The sequence below is a fragment of the Ursus americanus genome, chromosome 14 (genome assembly GCF_024610735.1).
Source record: "Ursus americanus isolate L20-20 chromosome 14, mUrsAme1.1.p, whole genome shotgun sequence".
NCBI classification, from domain to species: domain Eukaryota; kingdom Metazoa; phylum Chordata; class Mammalia; order Carnivora; family Ursidae; genus Ursus; species Ursus americanus.
The window spans coordinates 32,618,130-32,637,597 of NC_142140.1; the positions used below are offsets into that span (position 1 = coordinate 32,618,130).

Below are 19,468 nucleotides of genomic sequence, written 5' to 3' on the forward strand. Positions count from 1 at the left end.
ATTTTGAATTCTTACCAGTTCTGCATGCAAAGCTATTTGTTTTGCCAGACCAACAGAATCACAAATCTAAAGGGGGAAAAAGTAGGAAAAACTCAGGTATTTCTCACATCGAAGTAATAATTTCAAGTATCGAAATGGCTGATATAACTAGATTTATAACACATTATAATATACTGCTTCAAGTAAAAGCTGATTTAAGAATGTTCCAGCCCCAGGGCACCTGGCTCATTTGGATAAGCATCGGACTCTTGATTTCGGCCCAGGTCATGATCTCAGAGTTGAGTCCCATGTTGGGCTCTTTGCTCAGTGCAGAGTATGCTTGAGATTCTCTCCCTCTCCCACTGCCCCTCCCCCTGCTCATGCTCTCAAAAAAAAAAAAAAGTTCCAGCCCCCAAATGAAGCATCTGTGTATTTTCTTCAGAGTCCCTGAGTTTCTGCTGCTGGGTCTCACCTGTCACATACCTCACCTTCCTGGTATCTCAAATTCCTTACTGAAATGGTAAGGTCTGCAAAGAATGAAGCAAGCCGAGGCTGATGTTGCTCTAAGCTGAAAACAGCTGAGAAAGGCTGATTATGGGAATACTCTGCATTCCCAGAGTAAGTTCATGAGCCCAGAAGATTGCAGCAGTTACCAATGGCCAGGGAAGACCTTGTCTGTAGTCAGAAGACCCAAACTACCCACCAGCTCAGCTATCTTCAGAGCCAATAGGCTTTGGTCAAACAACTCAGATGGATTAGGCCAAATTTGTTTTTTTCCAGAAATCTTACTAAGGACTTCAACTAGGATATATATTTCATAACAGAAACACATTTTGAAAAGTCATGTACCTTTTCTCCCTCATTGTTTGATTCAAATATATAGCAGACTGATGACAGATTACTTTCACTTCTCCCTCCTGATGTCCGAAGAACAAATCCAAAAAGCCTCTTATTTTCCTGGTGTGTAGCGTACAAAACTACACTGGGTAATGGAAACTGCCACAGAAAACATCAGAAGCAAACACGAGATTTTTTCAAATACAAGTGCACTCTTCAACATGACAAATTCAGGTACTAAGTTATAAAAATATTATAAACAGAACATTAAAGCCAAGTTTTTTTCTTAACAGAATGGCAATCAAAGAACAAAAATGTCTTATCTGGTTTGGATTACCAGGCAGAATAAGACACTGTTGAATATTGAACTTATTAGTCATTTACACAGTTTACAAAATCAAATTCAGTAACCAAAATGGTCCATATTATTAATTGATTAAGAGCACGTACCTCCACCTATTTCAACACAGGTAATTATAAAATAAACTCAATCATGTTCACCTTTTAATTTCTACTGTTAGTGTTTATCCCATTAACTAGGCAGCACACATTATATACTAAAAAACTACATTTCATGCCAGATTGCACTGATTCTTTAAGTACATGGAATGTTCAATTATAAATTTTTGGGGAGAGATGGCCATAGGCTTATTATAACTTAGACAATCATAATTAATAGCATATTTCAATACATACGATCAGAGTTATTATAACGATATAGATGTGTATATGCACAAAGAGACTTCCAATAAAGCTTTAAACATGTAGAACTCACTGTGAGCCTTGTAACTTGTGTCTGTGGATCAATTAACCTGTAATTAAAAATTTGGAAAACAAATTTTAATTAGGCTGAAATTAAACTTTTTCTTATAGATTTTAAGGGGGAGGTCATTACTTACTTTAAACAATCACAAGAGACTAATAAATGTGATTCTGTCATACGAAAGATGTTATGGATGGCCCGGGCAGCTAGGATTTGCCTCATTGTTTCATAAACAACATCTGGATTGTCATCTGATTTCACCTCCATAGAACCAAGGAATCGGACAATAAATAACTGATGAAGAATAGAATCTATGAAAGAACAAAGTACATTACATATCTTTAAATCCCACATTTCCCTGCCTTAAGAATAAAATACAATTGTCACCTTTTAGATTTTCTAGTGAAAAATTCAACCTAGAAGTATTTAGAAATTATTCCTAACTACAGTGTTCAAGTCATAGGAAAAATTAAGATCTCTAATTCAAATAGCAAAAGGTTAGGCTTCAACAATTGATGGTTCTGAGTAAAAAAAAATTCCCTGTACTATTCTTATAGCTTTTAAGTTTGAAATTTATCAAAACAAATAGTTACTGAAAAAAGAAAAAAAGTTAATGCTCTAGTACCAGATGATAACATCACCTGATAGGAAAAGCTTAAAGGGTATCTTCTGCATTGAGAATTTGACTGTGAGGTCCAAAGTATGATATTCTATAATTTTAATGAAATCTTTAAGCCTGATTAAGTTTTGCTACTTTGAGTACTATAAGCAAAAAGAAACTGTGAAGTAAAGCTACCATTAAAACAGCATATATCAGAATAAACAACAAATTCTTCACACAGTTTACTGCTGAGAATTTTTAAAATACAAGAATATTGCACATCTCTTTTACCTTCAGTTTCAGATTTTGTACCTCCTCCAGATTCTCCAAATGGATTTGTGCGCCTGAAAAGTTTTTAAAAAATTAGGAACCAATGGTCAGTTATCATGAGCCATATGGAAGAAATCTCAATCATTGAAACTGGAGTTAAAAACTAAGAATCACAAAAACGTGTACATTCATCTTTTACAAAGCTCTAAAATACCGTATCCTGTTAAGGAACACTACCGATGACCACCTTATTCTGACGAAGGCCCCCGCCTTCACACTTAAGCTGAACTCAATGCTGCTTCATTCTAGAAGAGGTGGATGAACTGAAATGTAGACACACAACACACACACACCCCAATATCTATAAACCACGTTGAGAAAGTCCCTGAATTTAAATAAAGGGGGGACAGAACAGCTGATTTAGCTTCAATTCTAGCTACTCAAGAAAAATGCTAGGGCCTTTCTAGGATTGTAAAAACCTCTTTTTAGGTCCTCTAAGTACATACTGCAAGTTAATTATGCTAATTTGAACATTTTCTAGTTTTAAACATGTATTTCTCAAGGCATACATAACAGAAGGCAAGAAGAAAAGCCTAATTAGTGATGGGAGCTACCGCCTTCCTCAGCGTGAGTGGCTCTTGGCACACTCACAATGAAGGAAAAAAATATAATTCAAAACAGACTTTGTAAGCAAACAGAGAGCTAAGTGGCATTAATGCTGGCATAAGATAACATGAAATCGTTCTCTGTAATTCATGTCTGAACTATTATATCAAATGCTAAGTATATTTCTGTGATCAAATACAAATTATTTTTTCTTGGTCATAGCCATGTATATCCAAATTAGTATCAATTTATTAGCCAAAGAAAAATTCTAACAGCTTTCACATTTCTTGTTATATAACCAAAAGATGATTTATTAATAATTCATGCATGATAATGTTTTAGTACCTTCCTGGAGATTTTTTTTTTAAGATTTTTTATTTATTTGACAGAGATAGAGACAGCCAACAAGAGAGGGAACACAAGCAGGGGGAGTGGGAGAGGAAGAAGCAGGCTCATAGCAGAGGAGCCTGATGTGGGGCTCGATCCCAGAACAGTGGGATCACGCCCTGAGCCAAAGGCAGACGCTTAACGACTGAGCCACCCAGACACCCCTGGAGATTCTTAATCTGACCCAAGATGATATTTTTCTTAAAAACCTATAGCACATGTATTATGCTCAATTTCTAAAATATAGTCATGACCTAAAGATAAGACTATCAAATTTTCTTCTGTAATTTTAAGAGCAAATACCAGAAGTAGATCTGATAAGCAATTCAAAATTAAGTATTTTTAGAACTAAAGTATCTTCGCTTGTTTAACTGAGACACAAAACAGGAAAACCTGCACGATTCTTTCCTGACCATCAAAATTAGGTAATTAAAGTACCACATAATTGATACACATATGTGAGAGAGGACCCTCAACTGCAAAAAGGGAATCATAAGCCCTACAGACCACAGAACAAGATCCCAGTGACGCCATCGCCTACCTGCCTCCCTGGCCAAAGGCTTTTGCCTGACCAGGCTGATCTTCACACACAGGAGAAATGATGTCAAACTGTATCGGAGTGTCTGGAGCAACGAGAGAGTCCAGAGAAAGGGCAGCCAAATTCGTGGACTCCGATCCTAAGGATCCCGAGCTGCTGGTTCGAGCTGTTGGTGGCCGAGATTGTCTGAGCACAGAAGAAAACCAGAAGGCACTGCATTTAGTTTTCTCCTTTTGAAATTGAATACAAACTATGAGAAACGAAAATACAATTTTGTAAGTCAAAGAGAGGAGTAGAAAAAATTTCAATAACAGGGTTCTCTTTCCAATGACTAAATTCAAAAACATAAATGATCTCAATCTAGAGATAAAGCAGTCGGGCACTTTGGAATTGTTATTTGTTTAGCACGCTTGCTGGTAAATTTACCAACTTGAAAATACACTTTCTATGTTTTGGGGGAACTAGTTCATACTAATGTAAGTAGCACTGCTAAAAGCAAAGTGTTTGCGGACACTTTCAAAAGTCCATATAGTTTTAAATAACCCAAAGTCTGGTAACTCACGCTGCCGGCCGCAGACTCTCATGCCTCTGCTGGAAAGATGGGGAAGGAGTGACCGCTTCCAAAGCTGACTGATTTACTCGTGCAGCAATTTCCTATTTTGTTTTTTAAAAAGGACTAGAATTAGTAAAGCAAGAAACCAAAAGTTTGAATACAATTGTCAGAATGTTCCTGAGTTACATTTAAAATGCAAATTGGAGTTACTAAATAGTTCCACACTTAATATTAAGACACGTTAATAACTTCATAACATTCTAACTTAAGCTTCCTCTTACTTCTTACAGACCTAGATCTTTAAATATTTAACTACCAGATTTTTTGGATTAAGGTTTGTATTGTTAGCACCTAATACAGCACCAATGATATGAGTGCTCAATACATTTGCTAAATAAAGAAATTTAGGAGTAGGAATAGCCACAAAATATCAAAAATATAAGAATATTTTATAGCTATACTGCTGAAGTTTTCATGATCTTCCAGAATATATTTATGCTCAGAAATATCTATGTATTTATTGATGAAGTTATCATGGGTATTTTCAGGCCAAAATCTGAAAGAAAATCTTCCTATAAGAAATATTTTTAAACTTACTGTTTTATTTCAAACACTGGCTAAAGTAGTAATTACATTAGAAAAAAAAAATCACATAACTTTTTGCATTTCTGTGTCTTACAGTTAGGAAAAATACCAAGACAATGCCACAAACAGATCAGAATTTCTTCCCTCATTAAATACAGATAAAGTAATTCTAGATAATCTGGAAAATACTACTTAAAATTTAGAGTTCTGATAATTTGTGGGAAAAGTAAGAACCCTGAATTATTCAAATCCAAACACTGTATTCACCATGTATTCCCTAGATATTAACAGGTCATCCAACTTCCATTTTCAGTTTTTGGTGCTCCCAAGTAACATAAGTGGAAAGAAAAGCTAACCTGTCAAGAGATCAAATTACTGCAAGCAAGAGGCTTCTCTACAATTAGCACTGATTTTCTTAGATTACACTCATTATTATACAACTAACAGAAGTTACTAATATTTTGGAGGTAATGAAATATTGTTTCTTTAATTCAAAACTTGTTCCTAGGCATTGAAATCCTATGTGTCTTGACTGGCACCTCAAAGCCATTATGATAAAAACAGAATTCTTTCAAATTGTTTTTCCATTCACTTGAGCTTAAAACCTGAGAGTCATCTTTAATTCGTCTCCTTCCTCCTTTACATTGGTCAGTTACTAACCAGTCCGGTCGATTTCTTCTTACGTCTTTCTACAATGCGTTATTTCTTCTCTCTTCTCTTGGTTACCACTCTGTTCAGACCCTCAGAGTTCATGCCTGAATTAGGATAATGGCCTCCTACATGTTCCCAGATGCTCCTGTCTAATCAACCATTAATACCAACAACAGTTTTAAGACTTAGAAGGGTGAGGGCTTCCTAGAGAAATCAGCCCTGCTCAGCTTCAACTGAGATCATCAGCCCTGCACAGGGCTGGGAGGCAGCCCAGTTTATTGCACAGATGGGCCCACCGAGACTGGCAGAGGTCACACAGCTCCTGCCCTAAACCAAGTCTTTTCCCAACTATGCTGCAGTGTGGACCCACGTAATTCCTTCCAGAGTTCTCTGCACCCCTGGGTTCTGCCTGTATACTTGGATTCACTAACACAGCTAAATTATTCTGGTTCGATACCCTTGCTACTCAAAGCATAACTGGCAAAACTGAGAGTTCAGGCCACCTCACCCTAGATGTTAATCTGCATTTTAACAAGATCCCCAGGTGATTTGTATGCACATTTCAGCTACTTTTCTCTAACAAGAACCTTTAACTCCAATTATACTAATGGTTTCATAAACACACCATTTCTGCCTTTATGCTTTGTTTTTATTCTCATATCTGCAATTTCTTCTCTTTTCCTCAAAACATGGACAAATGTTAGCCAGCTCAGGATTCTGCCATCTCCACAATTTTCTCTAAAACTAAAGTCCACACTGATCTTAACATTCTCAAATCTTAAGATTATAGTCATTACATACGCTTTCAATTACATAGTTTTATACACAATGTTAAAATTTTAGTTTTGTATTTCCATACACACAGGCTCCTGGAGGGCAAAGCCATGGCTTTTTCTTTTGTATCCTTCTCCATGGTGCTCAACCCAAAGCTAAACACAGCATTGATGCCCAGTGAAAATTTGTTAGCTGACCGATTTCAGTTACTTTTGAAATATTTTTCTAGGAAGACCAAATCTCATACATGGATCTATTAAAGCTACTCATTCAAGGGCAAATTAAAAGATTTCAGAACTTAGGAATTATGACATAAATAATAAATTAATAATTATTCACTTTTGCCAGATCTGGATACCACAAAATAAAAATATTACCTCTGGGTTTTCACTTAAATATATTTGTTTGGATATGTTATTTATTGTACAGATCCACTGCAAGAGAAAAAAACAGAAAAATATGATTACTATTTTTTTCTATAGTGCTTCTCTTCTAAAAGAATGGTCAATATCTCACTGAATAGAAGTTTCATTAGAAGTAACACATAATTGGGGCGCCCGGGTGGCTCAGTTGGTTAAGCATCTGCCTTCGGCTCAGGTCATGGTCTCGGGGTCCTGGGATCGAGGCCCGTGTCGGGTTCCCTGCTCAATGGGGAGTCTGAATTTCCCTCTCTCTCCACCCCTCCCCTCCACTAGTGCTCTCTCTCAAATAAATAAAATCTTAAAAAAAAAAAAAACCAAATTAACTTCATACAAGCAAATAAAAATATAGCAATAATGTTAAATTATAATTTAGTAATCTCTATTTGTCTTTTATATCACTTCCCCTTTTAATTCCTACCAAATAAAATAGTCTGGACTCCAATATCATGACTAACACCAATAAAGAAAGTTAAGAGCTAAATATATTCCCAGTGAATGCATTTTACATACTTCCCGTCTTTCCGATTTATAGCTGATTAACACAGAAAATCCTCCCTTCCACATCTTCTACTTCACACTCAAGGACTCGAGTCCATGATGAGCCTCATTAAACTAATAATCTGTCTGGTAAACCCAGCAGAGAGCAGACTGTGTTCCTCACAAACCAAAAACAAGTTTTAACAGTTAACTCCTTTCCACAAGAGGTAAATAAAAATAGATCTGTATATAATTTTTAACCTTGTCTTTTACCAACACAGTTATAATACCATATAAAGTGGCTCAAAATCAACTACAATATATATTCGTTGAAGAATATTTCTCGAGACAAAGTTTTCGAAGCGTCAGTTCTCGGTGGTAACTTACCTTCCATATTCGGTGTACTAGAAGTAAAAATGGAGCCAAAAATAAAAGACTCACGAGGAAGAACAGACACTCCCAAGTTTTTGTTTTTCTGTCTTTCATTTCTCCAAGGTTTTAAGCTTTACTTGTTTCCTGCCATGCTATATCAGCTGCCACTATGTTCTTAATGCAGCAAATACTGTCTCAGAAAGTTGGTGAGAGAAGGGAATAAATTAAACTGTCACCTCATGATACTAACAGCTTGCCAGAGAGCAACAGTCACAAGGTCATTTCTGAAGTTGAGCCTTTAAAAAGACAGACACCAATGATCTCTAAGGCTTCCGCTTCCTCTTATAGGTCTAGCTATAAAAGTCTCTGTGAGACTTAAGAATATTGCTTGAGGACAACAGATTTTTATGAAAAAAATTTTTTTTGATTAGGATTTTCCACATTTCTATCTTAATATTTGGTTACTGAAATATCTTAAGATGTTGCTGAAGAAATTAACTTTAGTAAAATTTTACCTCCTCATGGTCTTTTTTACTTTCTGCTTGCAAAATTGAAGATCTGAAAAATAAAAAAGAAAGAAGTTTGACCCTCAATTTAAAAAAAGATCTGAGAAAATTTTTTATCTTTGCAAGTACATATAAAACCAATAGGTATCAAAACTAAAAAAACCCAAAACACACAACCAATCAATATCTTAGTTAGGAAAAGGAGACCACCTGGCGCATCTTGACTCAGAGTTTTAACAACTCTTGACTCTGGCTATCCATGCCAAGACGTACCAAAAAAGAAACAGGTGCTGGTTTTCAGAAGATAGCCTATAACAAAGGTACACTGCAAATAAGACAATGCATTTCAACTTTCTGACACTTATCATATATATTCCAAATGTAAATCAGTGATTTACAGAAAACACTAATTGTACTCATTATTTCTCCATAAATACAGTCAAATAAAATTTTTCAATGTATCAATCACTAACACTGGGATCTGTAGCTTTTCTATAGATTATTTTAAGAGTTAGAGAAAAGTTACTAATTTTGAATCCCACTAGGAATGTGAAATGGGAAATCATGTTAAGCATTATTAGCAATAAAACTGAAAAAAATGTAAATTCCTGTACTAACATATTAACCATTTGGTAACCATAGGGACTCCCAACATCCAGCATGATAAATGACACAGTCACTGACATTCATATTTGAAGAAGGAATATGAAATTAAACAACTGATAAAAGATAGTGAACCATAACATCTTAACATCTTTCTTACTGTTCTGAAGCAATATCAAAAACAGTATTTTAAGTAGGAAAAAAACTGCAGATAACAAACATCTATCATTAGGAAAAATTTTAGATTATGGTATATATACTTAGATGGATTATATTGTAGCCATTGTGAAATGTTTTTAATAAGTAGCTGCAGATCCAAAATGTATATAAAGTATTTCCTCAAATATTTTTTAAAATGTCATTAGAATAAAAACTGTAAGGCAGCAGACCAAAAAGTTCATTGTTGCTTCTACTTGTGAGATTATAGCTTTCTTTCAATATTCAATATTTCTTTTTTTATTTTTCTGTATTTTCCAACAATGTGTTCTAAAGGCTACTCTATGGATTCTCAATTAATGCAAAGGTAACAGAAGTCTTAAAAATGGCATATGCACATTAATGGACTAAATCATTAATCAGAAATATTTAACATTTAAAAATAACATTAGTGTTTGCACTTACTACATGTCAGACACATTACATATGTCAGATTTCTCTTCTGTATAATAATTTACAAAGAAGGGATTATGGCCCCCCACCCCCATTTCACATGTAAAAAAACAGAGGTTATGTAACTTGTCTAAGACCACAAAGTAAGTACAAGATCCTGAATTGGAACTTTCTGACCCCAGGGTTAGGGCTCTTTCCACTAACTTGTGCTGCCTTCCCCCATAGGGTGCAGAATTTTCAGTGAACAGTACCCTAACATGAAATCACAGGTTCTTACCATATGCCCTTGTTTTGACAATCTCAAAATATTAAGACATCGTTTAACCAAGTCAGAAAGGAAAATTCAACTCATTTCTACGTGATTAAAAAGAAAATTATCTTAATACATAATAAGCCAAAGTAGCTATAAAATGTCTGAATGAGAAGGAATTATTGTGCATTTCAGTAATTTAAAATAGGACAAATTTTTAATAGTAGGAAAAAATACTAACTTTTTTCCATCAAAGGAAGTGATCTGAAAACAGTACCGCCTGTCTTCACAGTCCACAGCCATTACTGAACAGTTGTCAATGTCCATGGCCAGGCCGCCTGCCACATCCCCACGCGCCTGACTCATTAAGTTTCCCCCCTGCGTGAAGTAAAACTGTCTGTCCCAGGTAGATGACACCAAGCCTGTTTTACTAAATGAAGAAAGTACATTCACTCTTTAGTAACAACACACCTGAAATCTCATCATAAGCCAGACAAAAGATAAAGCACATCGCAAAGAACCAGCTTGTAAACAGGCACAAAGGTGCCTAGAAAATCTATCAGTTTTTCAGTCTCTAAAATAAATTCATGTATACGGAGCCACTTTTGTGTGTGTGTGTATTTCCAAAAAAAGCTGGAAATTATTAAACTGCAACTGTTATAATGATGTTCCATAAATTATAGTTCAACTTCCAGGAGAATAAACTCAAAAGAAAAGAATTCATTTTACTTCTAAGGTTAACTTGCTTTACCCTATCTTTAGATAAAATCTAAAAGCTGACGTAATAGTATAATTACATACATTTTAAAGTATAATAAAAATGATATTTAATAGCATTCATGTAATGCTAGATTTAAACTCAAATTTGTTTCACTTTTAAAATAATTCTAAATTATTCAATAAATATCTAAACAGAATTTTACTTCTGAAAATTATCATGTACCTGTCAAAAAGCTGACAAAAACACTAATTCCGCTAACTGAAAAGATTCAATATTTGGTAAAACAAAATAATTTAGCAGACAATAGCAATCATATATTATATTCACTTGATGCTACCTTAGATGATATACAACATATGAAAATAACTATAGTTTTCTTACTTCCTAGCATTAAGGTATCCAGCCTTCCGGGTTAAGTTTCGATTAACAGGAAATTTCGTGGGATCTGGGTCAGGCACATATAAGGGGTCACTGGCCACTTCCAAATCTTCTATTGTCTGCTGCATGGTCTCTACATCATTGTCCATTTCCCTACGAACGCTAACACGGAAAACATACTATTTACTACCAACCACAACAGACAAAGATCTCCTTACCAATCATGTTTATCTATATATTTGCTTTGCATATTTCTTCTTAAAGAGAGCAACAGTGGCATGGGTGGTTAAAGGAACATGAACGTGTGATTAAACAGCTTTACATTTCATTTGAAACTAGATATTCTGGAAACAATACCAAGTTAAAAAACAAACGGAGCCACACTGAATGCCTAACTTTGGAATTATTTTCAAACTGCTCTATCCTGCGCCTTTAAAACAACAATCATTTTAATCTCCCTGCATATCTCAGATTGACCACATCACTGCTCAGAACCTGCTTAGAACTGCTTGCTCTCTTTAATCTTTAAGCTTTCATGGCTTAGAAAGCAAGATTTATTTAGTAACTCCCATCCATCCCCCACAATTCAGATAATTGTGAAGATAATGAACTTATGGATAATCACTATTATGTGTCTGTTATATACATACATAAAATCTAGTTTATAATAAAATACCATTAGACTTGACACAGCTATGAAATTCAGAGTTCAGATTCTATGGAAAAGATGGTAAAAAAGAAAAAAAAAAAAAACAAGAAGGATCCATGAGCCATGTGAGACACAGTTTCATGGCAAGGAAAACAGCTCCTCAGGAAATTCAATGCTAAATATTTTTAGATTATGGCATTTAGCTGTTAACTTATTCTCGTAACTTCATTTTCAATTTTAAGGAAGAAAATACTTACTTTTGTACACTTGTTCCAATATTAGTCAAGAATTCTTCCAGCTGTTCATTGAGATTTTCAGAACCCATCTTAAAGAAACTTATCTGGGGCAAGAGGGTGTGTGAGTGGGAGGATGAACAACAGAAACACACACATACAAGAAACACAGTGAATCATATAAACAATCTCCAAGATACATGGGAAGGTAAAGAACAAAGGAGTATTCCCACTTGTGCACTACTTTATAATGACTTCTACTGGGCTTAGAGCCACTGTAGAAACCAGACTTCAATTTCACTGTACATCTTTGTAAGCAATTTATAAAACTGGAAAATGTTAAAACATTTTAAATTAAGTTATATAAACTTATGTCTATACAAAGATAAACTTTATATTGAGGAATAATAAGCACTCATATTTGAAAGAATATCTGAATTTCTTTAAACTTTTAATTTTTAGGGGTGTGCCATCTCATATTACCCAAATTTACTCTTCTAGCCTCCTTCCTGCTGCAAACCTCTTGGGACACTTTGGAGTTCATCTATTATTTTTAACTCAGGAGTATGCAAGGAACAGGAGACAAAGTTGTCCATTCTCTTTCAAATCTGTTCTGAAGCTAAAGTGAATGGAAGTTCCATCAGTAGGAGTAACTGCAGAATTCACTTAGCTTTCTGTTCCCCGTCCCCCACCTGTGATGGACAAGGCCTAAATACAAGGTAAGTGGTTTCATTTACCTTAAAAAGTATGTGAAATCTTCATCTGCAAGGAAAACCATTCTAACTTCCTCAAAATAGCATTTCGATGACATTTTAAATTACTTTTGAAAACACAGATCCAAATAGAATATTTTGACCCTAGTTTGTAATACCCTTATACTTAACATAAGTATCAAACTTAATATAAAGTTTTTAGGACAGTTATAATCCAAAACACAGTACAGTCAGTATTTACCTGAGCTTGCATGTACCCAAGCAGAGGTTCTAACAATGCTATTTTCTTTTTGTATTGAAGAGTATTTAATGCACAAAAATAATGCATCATGGTCTGGTGTTGTTTTTTTCTGGAAGTGTAGACATCTTCCGTTACTTCATACTTTACCTTTGGATAAAAACATTAAAAATGCTATTATTTAATTGTGTAATTATCTTTAGTAGTGGCTGTAGGGAAGAGCTTACCCAAGGAAAAAGATAGATCACCAGCAACTATACATCTTTATTTTCTGAGATAGTAGAAATCCTATAAAATATTGGCTAATTTTCCTGTCTTACTACCAACCATTCCATCTTAAAATCCATGTTTAAAGCAGAATTCTTTTTTTTTTTTTTTTTTAAGATGTTATTTATTTATTCGACAGAGATAGAGACAGCCAGCAAGAGAGGGAACACAAGCAGGGGGAGTGGGAGAGGAAGAAGCAGGCTCATAGCCGAGGAGCCTGACGTGGGGCTCGATCCCATAACGCTGGGATCACGCCCTGAGCCGAAGGCAGACGCTTAACCGCTGTGCCACCCAGGCGCCCCAGTGCCACCCAGGCGCCCCTAAAGCAGAATTCTGCACATAGCTAAGAACTGAACTAAGTGTGCAGAGTCTACCACACAGAGAAAAGACAGACAGGGGCTTGGTATTAGCTTAGTCATTATAGTCTTCGTTCTCGGTCAGTTCATACCATACTTCCCTTCTGGTTCTCTCCTGCTGCTCCTCCTCTCTTGTATTTGTTTTCCTTCACCCACATTTAAAATATGTGTGCTCCTTTAAGTTCTTGTATTCAGACAACAAATATTTATTGAGCACCTATTATATAGTATGCATTAGGCTCTTCTCTCTTCTTGCTTTCCTTAGAATACCAAATCAAGTACTAAGAATATTCCAATACACCAATGACTCCCAAATTTTTCTCTCTCACCCTTCACTCTTTTAAAATTTTATTTATTTGAGAGAGAGAGAGAGAAACAAGAGAGAAAGCATGAGCAGGGAGAGGGAGAAGCAGACTCCCCGCTGAGCAGGGAGCCCAGTGCGGGGCTGGATCCCAGAATCCTGGGATCGTGACCTGAGCCGAAGGGAGATGCCCAACCGACTGAGTCACCCAGACATCCCTCGTCCTTTACTCTCCTAGGTGTCAGAGGAAGCACATCTCCAGCTGGACTCTGTGTGTGTGTGTGTGTGTGCTCGTGCGTGTGCACGTGTATAAATGTGCTGGACATGTACAAAGCTGAATATAGTATCTTTCCCACAAAGCCTGTTCCCGTTTCTTAGTTTTTTGTTTTGTTTTTTTTTTAAGATTGTTTGAGAGCAAGAGTGGGGGGGGGGGGAGTGGGGAGAGAGCAGAGCGAGAAGGAGAAGAAGACTCTCCACTGAGCCAGGAGCCTGATGTGGGACTCGTTCCCAGGACCCCAGGATCATGACCTGAGCTGAAGGCAGATGCTTAACCGACTGAGCCATCTAGGTGCCCCTGTTTCTTAGCTCTCTTAATTATTCCAAGATCCACCCCATCATCCAAGAATCACAGGATTCCTTTTTGATTCCTCCTCCTACTATAATTCTTGTCAATTCTACTTACAAAATATCTTCCAAAAGTATTCCTTCCTCTCCATTTCAACAACTACCTGAGGTTCTCCTAATGTCTTTGCAAACTATTCTGGTACCTTTTCCATTGGATTCCCTCTAGTCCTGTCCCCTTCACATCTCCATTAGTATTTTTATTGTGTAACACAATTGCATGGTGTTATCCACTTACAATCCTTTAAGTAGGATTTCTTTAAGCAGGCTGCCCACTCCAACTCAAATTTCAAAGTCACTGATGTAGTTACCTGGCCCCAAACTACTTTCTTGTCATCTCTACCATACCTCCCCAAATACATTCTATGTTCCAGACATACACAATTATCATAATAATTATTGCTAGGATTTAATAAAACTTGCTACAAGCCAGGTACCCTGCATGTATTATCCCATTTCATCATCACAACTACTGAGCTTTTTGATAGATAAAGGCTTAAAATTAAGTAACCAGAGTGTGACCTCAAGCAAATAAGTGGCAAAGCTGAGATTTGTCCTCCAGCAGTCTGACTCCACAGCCAGTGCTCTTTAAGCTTTACATTCTACAGAGTCTAACATGTGCTTCTGCAAAGACAGTTTTTCTTCCAGGAATGCCCTCTCCCCAATCCCAAACCAGTGACATTCACTCATCTTTAATGCAAATAGCAACTCCTAAAAGTATAGCCGTTCCCAATTCACAAAGGTAACTCAGTGTTAATTCATGTATTCTCTCCATCCTTGCACGCTGGCATCTACTCCAACTGTATGCCTTCACACAGGAAGCCTTCGAATAACTGTATTATTCACTCCCTGAGGCTAGGAGTGGAGCCTATTCTTACCCCATGGTACCCAACATATAGCAGATGCTCAAAATTTTTTCAAATAAAACAAAATTGGTAAAAGAATGCTTTTTAAACTACCTGGAATAACAACAACAAACCCGGAACAGCCAGAAACAATGTAAAATACAACAAAATTCATAGCTAGACCCTTTTTCTCTAAGGCAAAGTAACAAAGCAATATAGATCTCAAAATGTATGTATTTTATTAATATTTGTACCATCGAGAAATCCATGAACTAAAATTAGAAATGGAAAGCTCTTTGTACTGAACTTTGTGAGAAACTTCTCTTTACTGTGTCACGGTAGCTATTGCACAGCAAATTGTACCCAGTCGTGGATGCCCCCAAGTGATCACTGTGCCCCTACCAGCGGCTGTGGCCAAGGCTGCAGACACCAACACAGACCACCTCACTCGCAAACATCTAGTGGAGATCTCGTTATCAAACCTTAGATTAGGCACTGAGAAAGAAATGAGCTTAAGGAACATCTAGATGGACTTGTCTTTGTTCTTTACTCAAATGCATTTCTCCTGAAATACAGTGAAATATTTCTGGATTTCACTCCCTGAAGAAGTATCAAAAACTATATATATATTCCCTGTAAATGAGGAGGTCCTCAACAGAATTTCATTCAATTATGTATGTAAGCATTCAACTTTTTAACCACTTTATCTCAGAAGACACTTCTGAATACATACATCGTCAAATAAAAACAGAACACACACAAGGTTATCAAAACACAAAACAAAAGGAGGCAAATGTTATCTACTGGGCATCAGTTACACTTTTGGAATAGTTCTATTACCAAATTTTGTCAGCAGAAAAATATTTTGTTCAAAGAGACAATTATTAATTGTCTGATAATTGTAAGAAAGGCTTTGAAACAACTAGAAGGAAAGAAAAAACTAAGGGCAATGTAGCAAAACATACGAAGTAACTGCAGGCTACTGTTTTTAAACAGGAAAAAGGTAGTGAAAAAAAATTTAATGTAACAATTGTTAATTGTGATACTAAAGGAGTAAGTATGTATCATACCTTGTCATTTTCTCTTTTTTTTGACAACCTGCTATATCTGTTAATTGCAGCATCATGATCTGGAAAACAGAAATAACTATTAACAATAATACAACAGTATTTAACCAAACTTATAAATGCTTTACATAGTCTTCACATAGGCATCTTCCAACAAACATGCTAAAGCAAGAATTCTCAAAATAAAAATTCTTTAACATATATTTCTCCACCTAAATGTTCCCACAAATTTCCCATGAAGTACCTTTCTACTTATTAAATTGGTTAAAAAAAAAAAAATCTAAGGAGACTATACTCCATTAAAAGTTTTTTAAAGTATTTTATTTCATTTTTTAAAAGACTTTATTTTATTATTTATTTGCCAGAGAGAGCAAGACAGCACAAGCAGGGGGAGCTGCAGAGACAGAGGGAGAAGCAGGCTCCCCACTGAGCAGGGAGCCCAATGCGGCACTCGATCCCAGGACTCTGGGATCGTGACCTGAGCCGAAAGCAGATGCTTAACTCACTGAGCCACCCAGGCACCCTTAGAAGTATTTTTTAGTACAAAAATAGCAAATGCTCATTAAAGAAAAATTTAGAATATATAGGAAAACAAGGAAGGGAAAATATTATACCAACTTCTCTGGTATTATTAAGATAACAAACCACAAGATTTGATTTAGTTTCCTTTTAAATCTTTCTTTAGCACAAATAGTGCAACTTAAAAATAGCACTGATTTACATAATCTTTACTTACACTTTTAATTAGGTTCATTTGTTTTCAATTATTACATAGAATATGGCCACAGATTTGTGTTGATAAAGAAATGAATCACTGTGAGAAATAACTGTGTAAAGTATTAAGAACTTACCATTACTAGCAATCTGAAACACTTCCTTTAATGTCAGTATTTCTGGAAAAGTTCAAGAATCATTTCAATTTAGCATATTTATGAAATACCTAAAATTTTGTTTAGAAAACAATAACTACCATTTAAGCTATAACTTAACTTCCAAATAATATTTCATACTTCATCATTCAAAGTGAAAAAGTTATTCTGTTTCAGCTGGTCTATGGAACACTGACTATCCTTAGCAACAGTCACAACACCAGATCTACCTGCCACGAATTAGTAATATGACACAAAACAAATTTTAAAATCACTGCAAATTCTATGATATGCAAATATTCTGACTTAGTACCAGGATCCAACTCATTAATTCATTTTTTGATACTGACTCTAGTTAAGTTCAAATGCTGAATTTGAGAAAAAAGAATAATTAGTAAGATATGACATTCAGAAAAGGAAAAAAGAGAATTTGTTTCTTGACCTTGGAAATGACCATTCTTGAGGATTATCACCATAAATATTAACTCCATTTCTAAAATACATTTGTCTTTATTCCACGCATGATTTAAATACCATCCACTGACACGTTAGTTCAATGTTTTTATTCTCTCTACATATTCAGTAAATAAGTCCATACGACTGAGACTATAAATTATGAGAAAGCAGAGCCAATTCTATAAAACTTTCATTTTATCACCTAATAATCCTAATTCCCTTTGGGGAAAAAAAAATCCACCACAAACTACTAAGTCATGGGTTGCCAGATGTGCCAGTACCCCCACCTCCAGCCACTACAGCCCCTAAACACACCTGTGCCACTGTCACAGGTCAGGCCTCGGCCACAGCTCACTGGGCTCGCACAACTTCCTAATCCGCTTTCCTGGACATCAAATCCACTCTATCCCAACCTCCAAAACCAAAAGAATTGGGTCTACTTCTTCAAGGCCTCCATTGGCTTCTCTTTGCTTATAAACTCATGTCCAACATCCTTAGCATGATTTATTTCCAGATTTGTCTGTCACACCCCAACACATCCAACACTGCAGCCACACGGAGTTTCTCGTCAACCACGAAACAAGATGTGTCTTTCTATACCCCATACCTTTGTGCTTTCTAGTCCCTCTAATAGAACAATGACTATTCTCCTGGCAAATGCCTCTTCACTGTTCAATGTTCACGTCACATCCTTGGTGATGCCTTTCTGACACCCTCCTCTGAGCCCTCATAGTACCTTGCTCATTCCCTAATTATAACAGAATATCCTAATTACTATTTTACCCATCTCCTTCTCTGGGCTTTCTCGAGAGAAGTAACACTGTATTCATATCAGTATTCTTCTGTATCTAGTTTAACATCTAGCAGGCGCTCCTATAAGTATCTAGTGACACATTAAAGTGGTACAAGCTGTAGTCAGAAATGGCTAAGGTATACAGCAAAATGCACTTTACAACTATTGATCTGATGGCTAATGGAAGTAAACATAAACTTGACTTCATTACCTTTTAGATCTCTTTCTTTAAACTGAGTAATGGGAAACATCATGGCATCAGCAAGCTGAGTTGAAAGTACTGCATGACAAGAGCTAAGCTAGTAAAAGGAACACCAAAAAGGCTGAATAAATAACTATACAGAGACATTTAGCCAGTGTTATGTAAATTAAACAAAATCTAATAAACAGTAATTGATACATTTTACAAAAGAGAACACTGAAAATTATGTAATATACTATAAAATATTATACAGTAAAAAAATATCCATTTAAAACTCTTAAAAAACAGCGGATAACCTAGGATTTGGCAATGGTTTCTTACATATGACACCAAAAGCACAAGCAACAAAAGAAAATATAAATTGGACTTCATCAAAATTAAAACCTCTGTGCAAAGGATGTACCAAGAAAGTAAAAACACAACCTGCAGAAAGGGAGAAAATATTTGCCAATCACATATATGATAAAGAACTTGTATCTAGAATAAATAAGTCTTAAACTCAGTAATAAAAGATAAACCACCCAAATGAAAAATGGGCAAAGTACTGAAAAAAGTACACCGCACCCCCCCAACCCAGAGTGCCGCCATCAGCAGTTTCAGTTACCCACGGTCAACGCAGTCCGGAGGCAGCTGCTGCTCCTTCGGACATAGCGTCAGAAGGCCAACCGGAGCCTAATACTCCATCACAGAGCCTCCGGCGTTCACCTCCCTGCATCTCAGCATGCAGGCACTTTATCATCTCGCATCATCACAAGAAGGGTGAGTACAGCACAGTAAGATATTTTGAGAGAGAGAGACACACACACACCACATTCACAGAACTTTTATTATCGTATAATGTTATAATTCTATTTTATTAGTAGTATTCTCTCATTTTGTTAATCTTTCTGTGCCTAATTTGTAAAATAATCTTTATCGGATGTATGTATATATAGGGAAACACATAATATATACGGGTTCAGTACTATCCATGGTT

General features: G+C 35.9%; 2 protein-coding genes across 4 annotated transcripts in view; one reads left to right on the plus strand and one right to left on the minus strand.

Moving 5' to 3' along the window:
- ASB14 (ankyrin repeat and SOCS box containing 14) overlaps nucleotides 1-14,005 on the plus strand; it is a 44,233-nt gene extending 30,228 nt beyond the window's left edge. The window contains exons 11-12 of one of the 2 annotated variants that reach the window (XR_015726666.1): nucleotides 12,266-12,483; nucleotides 13,878-14,005. The gene's annotated coding sequence lies outside the window, so the exon portion shown is untranslated. Of the gene's footprint in view, nucleotides 1-12,265; nucleotides 12,693-13,877 lie in introns of those variants that run through there. The other variant, XM_087866936.1, reaches the window with a different exon arrangement.
- APPL1 (adaptor protein, phosphotyrosine interacting with PH domain and leucine zipper 1) overlaps nucleotides 1-19,468 on the minus strand; it is a 34,582-nt gene that overhangs the window by 5,283 nt on the left and 9,831 nt on the right. The window contains exons 5-20 of one of the 2 annotated variants that reach the window (XM_045807400.2): nucleotides 18,502-18,589; nucleotides 17,024-17,065; nucleotides 16,176-16,234; nucleotides 12,719-12,865; nucleotides 11,789-11,871; nucleotides 10,886-11,044; nucleotides 10,025-10,213; nucleotides 8,331-8,373; nucleotides 6,922-6,978; nucleotides 4,544-4,635; nucleotides 3,985-4,167; nucleotides 2,472-2,524; nucleotides 1,716-1,890; nucleotides 1,592-1,628; nucleotides 829-975; nucleotides 16-66 (exon numbers count right to left, since the gene is read on the minus strand). In XM_045807400.2, the coding sequence (XP_045663356.2) occupies nucleotides 16-66; nucleotides 829-975; nucleotides 1,592-1,628; nucleotides 1,716-1,890; nucleotides 2,472-2,524; nucleotides 3,985-4,167; nucleotides 4,544-4,635; nucleotides 6,922-6,978; nucleotides 8,331-8,373; nucleotides 10,025-10,213; nucleotides 10,886-11,044; nucleotides 11,789-11,871; nucleotides 12,719-12,865; nucleotides 16,176-16,234; nucleotides 17,024-17,065; nucleotides 18,502-18,589 (1,605 nt within the window). The remainder of the gene's footprint in view (nucleotides 1-15; nucleotides 67-828; nucleotides 976-1,591; nucleotides 1,629-1,715; nucleotides 1,891-2,471; nucleotides 2,525-3,984; nucleotides 4,168-4,543; nucleotides 4,636-6,921; nucleotides 6,979-8,330; nucleotides 8,374-10,024; nucleotides 10,214-10,885; nucleotides 11,045-11,788; nucleotides 11,872-12,718; nucleotides 12,866-16,175; nucleotides 16,235-17,023; nucleotides 17,066-18,501; nucleotides 18,590-19,468) is intronic. The other variant, XM_045807401.2, reaches the window with a different exon arrangement.